Here is a 12141-nt window from a genome sequence, read left to right on the forward strand (position 1 = left end):
ACTCACTGGTGAAAGGAGGTGTTCTTTTTGTTTTGTTTTGTTTTGCTTTACATTTAACAAGTTTAATGCCTTTCTTTCTTGGCATGTGGTAATGCCAAAAATCAAGAGATTTTTTTTTGGAAACTCAGTACAAAATTATTACATACTTCATTTAAAAATTTATTTCTTATTCTTTTTTTTTTTGTGGTTTTTGGGTCACACCCTGCAGTGCTCAGGGGTTACTCCTGGCTCCATGCTCAGAAATTGCTCCTGGGCAGGCACAGGGGACCATATGGGATGCCAGGATTCGAACCGATGACCTTCTGCATGAAAGGCAAACGCCTTATCTCCATGCTATCTCTCCGGCCCCTTATTCTTTTTTATTTTTAATTATGAGAACAAAGATGCAGAGAAAGAGGACAAAGTAAAGTTACAGTGGAAGGACAATCACCCATAACATAATTCTCAGAAGAAGTCCCCTTGCTGATATCTTAACTTTGAACTTTCAGCCAAAGAACATTAAGATAAATAAAACAGAATCCATATACAATTACTTTGTCCCTCAAGTTCCCAGATTGTAATGCATTATAATATTTCTAAGCAGCACACAAGGCAATCTAAAGCCATAAAACTTATGTAACTCCTTAAACATTAGAGGCATAGAATTTTTTTTACATTTCTATGTACATGCATAGTTAACTAATGTTTAAGTTAACCTCAAAAGTTTAAGTGGGTTTTTTTTTAAAGGATTAGAGTCAAAGGAGCACAGTAAAACGGTGTTAGAGTGGCAATTGTTGTTTGCATAGGCCCACCAAAATATGAGGGGCATGGAAAGGAATAACCTTGGCCTAAATACAAAGAGACCCTACCCCTGAAGTTTCCTGGTATAAGACCAACTCTAGGTTCCAGGCAAGCTAGGTCGTCCAATCCAAGACATTCTCTGTAGTTCTAACACACTTTTATTTTTCACACAGTCTCTGTTGTTGGTATCATGTTTCTGTATTAAAGATTCTGGAATCTGCATATCCTACATTGAACTCAGGATGTGGAGCATCCTCTCATTTCACCTCACAATTAAAGGATAATGCAGAGAGCCCTGTCCTGTAAACAGGTCGTTGTTGTTGTTAAGTCTTCTCAGTGTTAAGGGAAGTCTCTTTTGAGCAGGTCTAAGTCTGAGCAGTGGTAGGGTCTTCCATGGTAGAGGATTGCTTCCAGGAGATGTTATAGACAAACTTGGATGTTTCGTGGATGGCTTCCCTGGTTCAGGGGTGAATGGACAATGCCCATTCTTCTGAGGCCTGTGCCAGGTTGTTAGGTCAATGTTCAGGGTGTAAGGTCCCTTTGCACTACAAAATTTGTGTGTTCCAATCTCTATTAGATAAGATCTTATTTGTATGTATAGTATTTTCCAATTTTAATGTGCCTATGCAAAAAAGGAACAATGCCACGTGGTGTTATTGGCGCATATGGGGCCATAAGAACAAGTCCAACAATCCCCATGACATGGTTCATTCAAAAGCATTAAACTGGGGGACTCTTTCATCAAAATTCCTTATTAAACGCTCATAAAGAGAAGATAAAAAGTGGTTAGAATTGTCACTGTATAAGAGAATATTTAGTAAGACTTATAGCTGTCAGAGAAAAAACACATAAAATATTCAAAAGAAATACGTGTCCATTTCACGTCATTTGAAATAGTTGGAGGTTGTTACACATAATGCACAGCTTTGGTCCGTGATTAGGATTGTGCAGTACTGAAGTTAAAAAGAATAATGTGGGTTAGTGATGTTTGTGGGGGTGAGAGAGTTAAGGAGTAAAAATGAGCTATGTAGGGGTGTGGGAAAGGGCAGAATACAAAATGGACATTCTGGATACGCAAAACATAATGTAAGGATAGGGAATACTCTTAATACATGCAGTGATCCCACCCCCACCCCCGCTATTTTCAACATGTAGACTGGTCAGAAATTGCCAGTGACAAACTTAGTGCAACCGAGCAAATCGCAGCACACCCCAAGTTAGGACCCACCATTTCTGGCCGCCTGGGCTGCCACCCCAGGAAGGCCTGGAGTCTGGGGGCAGAAGTGGGGATGGCTGGGGGCCTATCAAGGCTCCCTGTGCACCCAAGTTAGGGAGAAGGCCTTCCACATGGTGTCTCCCCAAACCCCATGCAGGCTAGAGCTAGCCTCTAGCTCAAGAAAGAATAGATAGAGAGCCGGAAGCCAGGATCTGCCCGCCCTCCACCCTGTGCCCTTCCCAGCCTAGTGCTGGGGGAAGGGCGGGGAAAGCTTGGGACCCCATCCAGGAGGGACCCCCGACACCCACCTTGTCTGGCCGCCTGGACTGCCACCCCAGGAAGGCCTGGAGGCCGGGGGCAGAAGAGGGGACGGCTGGGGGCCTATCAAGGCTCCCAGGGCACGAAAGGGGGTGTTCTTTTATTTTTTTAATTTTTTTTATTTTTTTGGTTTTGGGTCACACCTGATGATGCTCAGGGGTTAGTCCTGGCTATGCGCTCAGAAATTGCCCCATGCTTGGGGGACCATATGGAACTCCAGGGGATCGAACCTTGGTCCATCCTAGGTTAGAGAGTGCAAGGCAAACACCCTACCTCCTTTGCCATCGCACTGGCCCCAAGGGGTGCTCTTTTTATTTTATTTATTTATTTATTTATTTATTTATTTATTTATTTATTTTGGTTTTTCGGGCCACACCCATTTGATGCTCAGGGGTTATTCCTGGCTAAGCGCTCAGAAATTGCCCCTGGCTTGGGGGGACCATATGGGAGCTGGGGGATTGAACCGCGGTCGATCCTTCCTTGGCTAGTGCTTGCAAGGCAGACACCTTACCTCTAGCGCCACCTCGCCAGCCCCCAGTGCTCTTTTTATAACTAAAACCCAACTATAAACCTGTTGGTAAACATGATGCTTAAATAAAGATTTTTTTTTAAAAAATGATAAGTGGGATTATCAAAAGCTAATTCAGTAAAATAAAATTTATGAAAATAGTAAATGCCAGTTGATAACTTCAAGTCACTAAAGTTTTATTGAGCCAGAGTAAACATTTTTCTGGTCTTACTCATCCCCTATAGATTCTCCATGTGCAGACTTTTACCCTCAGTCTATTAAATCCTTTGTATTTTCCTCTTCATGTCGCTAGTGTAAGCTCTGTGTGAACACCAAAGAAAAGAAATTAGACTTAAAGTTTGCCTCAAGCTTTGTTTACTACTTGGGGAGTGTATCATCCTTTTATGGAAAGACTTAAGAGAAATTGCTGATGGTTTTGTTTATAAACTTTACCTTACTTAGAAATAATTGGTCTAGATCAAAGGAAGTGAGGGATGCTTGCAGACTGATCAGCTGATAACCATTTCTCCTTTCTTTCTCCTGGCCTAGCAGTTTTCACATTAGAGAGATCTCACACACAAGGCTCATTTTCTCCAGATAGGCAGCCAGCTCCATTTTAATGCAGAAGGTGGGAGGAGAAAGCCTTATCTTCAGAGAAGAAAGGAATCAATGAAAAGACTGTCAGTTTGCTCTAAGGAATGGAGTGGAATCTAGTGGGGAAGGGAGGCAGAGAAAGGATATTTGTTTTTTCTTAAGTGGTTATAATTAAAGCCTTCCACCCAGTTGCTCAGTGAGCCAGAAAAGTGTATTTGTGGAGTTGGGAGCATTTTTAACATCTCAAGTGAACCTTGCAGCCTTCTCTAAGGAAATACTTGCTCTTCGGCGGCACCTTGTGGCAAATGAGGCATCCTGCAACTAGGATGTTTGATTTTAGCTCTTGTAGATGTACCTCTGTAGTTGTACCTTTTCTAAATTACTATAAGCTCCTTTACCCCTACTTAAAAATTAAATTGGTATAATTATATATAATAACTTTATTATTATATCAATATACAACAATATATTTTTGGCATATCAAACCAAAGAGCTATAGCATTTCTTAATGTTAACATCTTTAAAGTTTAGTAGAGTTTTTTAAAGTGCATTCAAAGAAACACCGAGATGGACTTTATATTTTTGTTTTTCAGGTGGAAACAAGTTAACAAAACAGCATTTTCGTTTGAATTGGGCATGGATCTCTTTTGAAAAGGAATATTATCTTATCAACGAGGATGCCAAATTTCTAGATGTTGTTCTTAAGCGTAGAGGGTACTTGGGAGAAACTGCATTTATCAGTAAGTACTTTTTTCTCAGAATCCCCTTTTTCCAGCAATAGTTCATCTTTTGAAAGAAATTAATAAATCTGTTTGGTTTATAGCTCTAGTTTTAAGCATAAGGAGATGTTGACAATAGACAGGTTCTAAAATTGCAAAAATAACATGCCAAAGGTTTAGTTAAGAACAGTAGAGACAAAGACTGCAAAAATCAAAAATATGTAACAAAAAAATCCCTCCTCAAAACATCTACTGATATATTATTGCTCATATTGTGAAGTCATTTGCAGAAATCATTCCTAAGTTTACAAATCATGAACGTCTAAGATTGTTTCAGACAAATCGACAGTTTATTGATAAGATAAAGATACACTGATGGAAATATCAGTGTAAAATGATTTAGAAGGTTATTACTAGTTAAACAAAAAATGATGATTTATTAAATATTGGAAAGTAGTGTGCAGTTTGCTGCATTTGAATGCTTTAGGAGGTTCCTAAAAGATTCAAAAGCCCTAACATCACACCAACTATTATGTTGTAACTTTTTCAGAACCTACAGTAGGGTGTTAGATACTAATCATTTATTTTGGGAAGTCTGCTAGTCTACCATTTAAAATAAAATTGATGGTCAAAATAAATAGTTTGTTTTCTTCTTCAGTTCTAGAGTATATGCATTGTTTTTGTAAGCAAAAAATAGAGAAAAACAGACACTTTTTATAGTAGTATAGTTTGTACAAAATATCGATGGAAAATGTTGATATACTCCAAAAGAAGGTAAAATGATATACATGATACTCCTAAAAAAAAAAGATGGGCACAGTATCTCTGAAAGGGAAAGGAAAAAAAAAGGAGAGAGAGGAGAGGAGAGGGGAGGGGAGGGGAGGGGAGGGGAGGGGAGGGGAGGGGAGAGGAGGGTAGAGGAGAGGAGAGGAGAGGAGAGGAGGGAAGGGGAGGAGAGAGGAGGGGAGGGGAGGGGAGGGGAGGGGAAGGGAGGGGAGGGGAGGAGAGGCAGGTAGCCATAGAGGCATTAGGAGGATGAGGTAAGGTAGGATGGAAATTGGGGACAATAGGGACATTGGTGGCAGGAAATATGCACTGGTGACAGGATGTGTGTTGAACTATATGACTGTAATTCAGTTATGAACAACTTTGTAACTTTATATCATGGTGATTCAATTAAATATTTTAATTAAATAAAAGAAGAAGAAAGATAAACCTGGTGGCAAAAATGTAACTGGACCAAAGGCATCTGATTTTATGTAAGACAGTTTGTGATCCTCAAGCCTCAGTTTTTGGATTTTTTAGGAGAGAGAAATTTTATCTACCAGAGCATTTGAAGGCTTTTGTTTGTGAAATGTAGTGAAGTTCATGATGCATCTAAAGTTTTTAAAAATAAAATTTAGTCAAGTTGAGGGATTCAACCCTCAAAAAAAAAGAAAAAAGAGAAAAAGGTAAAACTCCAAGTTATATTATTATTTTTAGTTCTATATATTTTATAGATAGATCTAAATTGGTAGCTTCTCTGGGATAAAAGAAAGTACACTGAAGAAAGAGTATCAATTTAGAAATATAGAAACGTCTAAGACCAGAGTGGGTAGGGCACTTGCCTAACAGTGGCCAATTTGGGTTTAATCCCTGGCTGGATCCTGGACCTGGATTCAATCCCTGGCACCTCATGTGGTTCCTCCCTAGCCCAGCAGAAGTGAACCTTGAGTAGAGAGCCAGGTTCAAGCCCTGAGCATTACTGGGTATAGCCCCCAAACAAAAAAAAATAAACAAATAAATCCGGGGTTGGAGGCTGGAGCAATAGCACAGAGGTAGGGCATTAGCCTCGCATGCAGCCAACCAGGGATGGACTTTGATTCAATTACCTGCATCCCAGCCTGCCAGGAGCAATTTCTGAGCATAGAGCCAGGAGTAACCCTGGAGCATTGTAGTGTGTGTGGCCCCAAAATGAAACAAAACAAAAGTCTAGAAAGTGGTGGTGTACCTGCAAAACACACACACACACACACACACACACACACACACACACACACACACGGAAATTGGAAATCTGATTCTGTCTTACTTTCTTGGAAAAATGAGCCGCAACAACACTTTTTTACATTCGAAAATATAACAAATAAAGTCAGGGGACCAGCAGGTCAAATAGCAACTAAGAAACACAGAGCATCTTAGCAATTCTTAGAAAAAATTTTCATCTAACTGTAGATTACCTGAATTTTCCCTCCTAATCATCATATTATCTGAATTTTCCTTCTTGATCAGTAATTACACATTCACAAATAGGCTCCTGGCAGCTATGGGAAAGTATATATACAAAAATATATTTTAAAACCTTTTTATTTTGTTAGGGAGATGGAAAGACTTCTTGGTCCACACTTGTCTTTGCACATAGCTGCAGGATTCCAGGAAAGACTAAAATAATGGATGCCAGGTTAAAGTGAAGGTTAGCCTCTGGAAATTCTAAAGTGACAGGGTTTAGTAGAACTGTTCCTTTGCGACCTCTATTTTCATTTGTGAACTTTTAGAATTTGTAGTATATGTTATAGTCCAGAATTTTGATCATTCAATTTTATAATGGACTTTTAGCTCTGTATTATTGTTAGACCTAGCATTTCATAATCAAATGCAGTTAGCAAAGCATGAATGACAGGTACCTTCCCCCTCCTCCCACCCAAGATTTTTGGTCTGCCCCTCTTTGTTTCACAAAAGACCTCTAATAGCATTTATTTTCACTAACCAAGAAAAATGGAGGAGGACCTTTTTTTCCTTTTATAACAGAAGGTGAAAAGCATAAGTGGTATTCAGTGTTTATTCTGTAGAAGCTGTTCAGAGCCTGCACTCCTGGGTCTTGGCACCACTAGGCTCTTTCCATGGAAAGGACGTCATATAAACTGTAGATCATGTCCTCCTTTTTTCACTACATATTAATGTTATTTTCGTTTGTACCTATCACTTACAAAATTACCCAATATAATTTGGTGGGCAATTCCTGAAACTTCTCTCATTTTTAAATAAAAATTAAAGCAACTGCTGCTTCACTTTATGTCACATGAGCTTATAGAAAATTTTATAAGAAGGCTCTACTTTGGGACAACAGATGAAACATGTACATAGGCTTTTTGTCTAGGGCCAGAGAGTAAGGCATTTGCCTTGCACACAGATGATTTGAACAGACATTGGTTCAAATCCCAGCATCACATGTGGTCCCCCAGGTCTGCCAGTAGTGATTTCTGAGTACAGAGCCAGGAGTAACCCCTGAGCACCACCTGGTCTGAGCCCCCCAATAAATAAATAAATAAAAGAATTTTTGTCTGTATTTCCTCAGAGATGATTATTTATTATCATTATTACAATTAATAAATTTAATGGTAATTGTCTATTTTCATTTCTCAAAGTATTAAAGTAAGAGACCTTATTTCTATTTGCTATTAAACATTTATTAAATTCAAAGGCGCAATGTGTTTTTGGCCCTTCACGGACAACCATTAGAAAATGGCCTGTGATCTCAGAGCTGCTTTGTGGCTTAAGCAGAATACGAAGGTTGTTCTCTCCTTAAAACTTCCTTGCTTAACCCCCCTGCTATTTTATCATTTCAAAAAAAAATGCTATTGTTAAACTCAGCAAATCAAAGTAATATGTTTTGTTGAATAATTAATTTGTTCTCTTTGGGTAGGGAGAAGAAGCATGAACTTAAATCCCATTTGAAAGTTTTGATTTTCAGTAATACAATTTACAACAAAAAAGGTTTCCCAACTGATTAGTCCTATATCCATGTAAATGCAGTTTGTGTTTGTTTGTTTTTGGCAATACTCACTCCTGCTGAAGGCTTTCTCCTGGCTCTTGAGTTCATAGAATATTCCAGGCTGGCGGCTTTCAGGACAGGCACCTGACCTTCTGTACAATAACTTTAGCCCTCTAAATAAATGAATTAAAAAAAATAAGACTTGGGGCCAGAGCGGTAGTGCATCTGTAGGGTGTTTGCCTTGCATGCAGCTGACCTAGGACGGACTGCGGTTCGATCCCCAGGAGTCCCATATTGTTCCCCAAGCCAGGGGCGATTTCTGAGTGCATGGCCAGGAGTAACCCCTGAGTGCCAGAGGGTGTGGCCCCAAAAAAATTAAAAAAAAAAAAACAGGAAAGAAAGAAAAGAAGACTGGGTTTGAATGAATCTGTCGCCTTCACAATCTGCTTCACTCTTAATTAAAATAGAGTATCTATGGTGGGTATCTGTATAGATGGAGAGATAATACAGTAGGGAAGGCATCTATCTTGCATATGAACTATTCTGCTTTGATCCCCGTTACTACATATGGTCCCTCAGCCAAGAGAGAACTCTGAGCATAGAACCCTGAACATCCCTGGATATAGCCCTAACCCCTCCCACACCCTTCAAAAAGCGTCTGAAATATTTAGGTGTGTGTCTATCCACATTACTTGTTTGTTTGTTTGTTTGTTTTGCCGGGGGGGGGGGTCATACCCGGCAATGCTCAGGGGTTATTCCTGGCTCTATGCTCAGAAAGACTCGGGGGGACCATATAAGATGCCGGGATTTGAACCAGTGACCTTCCTCATGCAAGGCAAACGCCTTACCGCTTACCTATCCACATTACTTGGACATGTTTTAATACACTGATTTTGATTCAGTCTCATCTGATGCATGTAATTCTGTATTTTTCACCAGTTACTTAATGTTCATGCTGCTTCTGCATAGACCACACTGAAGTAATAGATTAGAGAAGACTGTTCCCAGAATAGGTCATATGCTAATTTTCATGAAGAAATCTTTATTTTTGGCTGCAAAATTAGTATTCCATTTTGGATTTATTTTAGTTTTTCAAAAATCAACAGCCCTTCTTAATTTAGTCTATTTTTGAGAAGCATATTAACTATTTAAGACAGTTATCTTGCTTATAAAATACAAGACCATTCTTTGTGATTTGATGAATCAAAGATGCTTTCTGTTCAAATTTAGATCTAATTTGAAAGCTCTATAAAATTTACCAGAAAATGTATAGGGAAGTTTGCAACCACAATTGTAATCTTCTAAGACATTTTTTTTTCAACCATATTATATAATTTGACTATCAGTTAATAAGGATGATTAGCTAAAAGGACTGGACATTCATTATATTACAATTCCCTTTTTGTATATAACTGCCTTTTTAAAAATAAAATTTTTGTTTTCTGGGCTACATCTAATGATGCTCAGGATCACTCCTGGAAAGCTTAGGGGGCCATATAGGGTAATAGGGATCCTTCTAATCCTGGTCAGCCATGTGCAAGACAAACATCTTACTCACTGTACTATATCTTCAGTCTCATAACTGCTTTCTGAATCGGCAAGAAAATATTGCATTGCTGATCAACAAAATAATAAAGCTACCACTATGTATCAGAGACTAACAGGTTATATTTTGAGGCACTTTACTAGGGAAGAGAAGGGAGAATGGGCCACACATATACTGAAGTCCCTTTCATCTTCATATTAGCTGCCAATTGTGGTAGATTCAAAATGTGCGGACACATCCAACAATCATTCCTGAACACAGAGCCAAGAGTAATTCTGAACACTGCCAGTGTGGTTTTGACATACTTTATTTTTCATTAGTAACAGGAAATCTTCAATTCAGGTACAACTCTAGAATTTCTGGTTTGGGGAACTTTTTTCTCTTCATTAAGTAAATCATGCTTTGCTGCTATGTTAAAAAGGCAATTTTGGTATCTGTTATTTTTCTGACATCTCTAAGACAGATTTCTAATGAAATCTTTATTTTAATCTTTAAGATGAAATTTTTAATGATATAAACAGATAAATAAATATTCTAATCCACCTATATGAGCATTACAAGGCATATATTCTTGACCACTTTGATCCCTGGCATACAGAAACTTCTCTGCTTGTGGAAGTCCCACAGTGAGAAGGTGTGGCTGGATAAGTCTTATTTTGTCCTGTTTTATTTTTAGCTTAAAAAACAAAAATTTGACTCTAAAAATAAGTGTCTTTTTAATTACATGAGAAATGTTACAACAAAAAATTCTTTTCAAACTGTTTCTCTAATAAAAATTTTATATTTTAAGAATATTTCATATCTAATTTTTTGAAAATGCCAGTACTTTAAGAGATATACTTGCAAATAAAGATTATTTTAAAAAAATATACTTGAAAGTTGTTCTATTAATTTTATTTGCTAAGAGTTTTTAAGTCAGTCTTCATGATGTACCATTGTAAGCATTGTCATAATTTTATTAGAGTATGTTCATAGCTTTATAGACAATATGTTATATGATTTGAAAACATGGTATTGTCATGGTGAAGACCTTTAGGTGCCAAAACTTTCTTTGTCACCTGAAATTGACCTTGAGTGACCTTTTCTAAAGAGTAAGCCAAATAAACTGCTTGCAAGAACCTTACAGATTTATCTCATCTTCTATTCTGCTCCCCCAGGGTCATTGATTGGATCCTGGTGCTCTACCAGGAAAAAATACTGACAATAATAGATTGACAAATATTGATTTAAGTTCTGTTTCTAATTCTATTAGTCATTTAGAGACTATTATCACAGCCCATTATTAAAGAAATATTTGGCTCACTGTCATTTATTGGCTGCTAGTTTTCTAAAACTTTTAATGACAAATGCATGTAACACATGGAAAAGTAAATGTGAAGTTTTTCAAGTTTATGAGCTTGCACAAGAATAATATTGTACAACATGAATAAGAGTGTCTTTGGCCTTTTCTATTGTAGCCTACTCAGTGAACGTGTAGCTAAACCATCTCATCAGGGCAAAAGTACAACAGACTGAATTGTTCTTGCCATAGAACTATAAGCACAGAACCTGTACTCAGTTATTTACCCCTAGAAACAAAGCAAGAGCATCCTTATACTTCTGGGCAAACTGACACACAAAAATCAACAATAAGAAATTTTTTCAGGGTCGGAGTAATAGCACAGCATTAGGGTGTTGGCCTTGCACGCAGCCAATCCAGGACAGAATTTAGTTCGATCCTCGGGTCCCATATGGTCCCCTGAGCCAGAGCACATAGCCAGGTGTAACCCTTGAGCGTCATAGGGTGTGGTCCCAAAACAAAAAAAGAAAAGAAAAGAAAAATTTTCAATAGTTCACTCGACAATGAAACTAAGAATATTGTATGTTTCTGTGAAGGTATTGGCACAAGAGATGGGACAGCAGAAAAAGACAAAGACTTCAAGGGCAAAGCTCAGAAACAAGTCCAATTCAACCCAGGCCAGACTCGAGCCACTTGGAGGGTGCGGATAATGAGCGACGGAGAACATGAGCAATCAGAGACCTTCCAGGTGGTGCTCTCAGAGCCTGTTCTGGCCGCCTTAGAATTCCCCACTGAAACCACAGTGGAGATCATTGACCCAGGAGATGGTGAGTCCTGTCATTCATGTATTGGTGTTACTGCTAGTGACTATTTATGACAAATTTGTAGGAGATTTTTTATTTTTATCAATGGAGGTAGATAGATTTTTATAGGTTCAACTTTCTTCATCAATATTCAGAAAATCCAGGTGGAAGGAAAAGCATGAAAGAAAGGTTATAGTCTCTGTTTATTCTTTTTTCTTTGCCTTTGCTGTTGTCGTTTGTTGTAGGTTCACACTGGAGTGTAGTGCTTTTCAGTGCTTATGCTTTTGGACATGGTGCATTGAGATCATACATTATGGTGGTGCTGGGGTGGTGCTACCACCATAACACTAAGTCATGTGGGTAGTGTAGAGGATGGAACTTGTGTTTTTAAGTCTACAAGATGCTCTACTAATAAAGCACATTCGTGAGTCCCTCAAAGTTAATTTTTTGGTGAAATTGAACTATAAATATGCACAGGATTATGAAAATATTCTTTTTCTTATTTATATCTTTTTAATATCAGTGTTTCTCATCTTATTTTGTAAAATTAATTCATTACTTTTTAAAGTCTTTTAAATTGTCCTTTAAAAATTGTTTAAGAACGAGACCATTTGTAACTAATGTGTT

General features: G+C 38.1%; 1 protein-coding gene across 1 annotated transcript in view; it reads left to right on the forward strand.

Moving 5' to 3' along the window:
- Window positions 1–12141, forward strand: part of FREM2 (FRAS1 related extracellular matrix 2) — a 224324-nt gene that overhangs the window by 110660 nt on the left and 101523 nt on the right. Inside the window, 2 exon segments of the mRNA XM_049778470.1 lie at window positions 4010–4156; window positions 11308–11538. Coding sequence (XP_049634427.1) covers window positions 4010–4156; window positions 11308–11538 — 378 coding nt within the window.

The sequence above is a fragment of the Suncus etruscus genome, chromosome 8 (assembly GCF_024139225.1).
Source record: "Suncus etruscus isolate mSunEtr1 chromosome 8, mSunEtr1.pri.cur, whole genome shotgun sequence".
NCBI lineage: Eukaryota > Metazoa > Chordata > Mammalia > Eulipotyphla > Soricidae > Suncus > Suncus etruscus.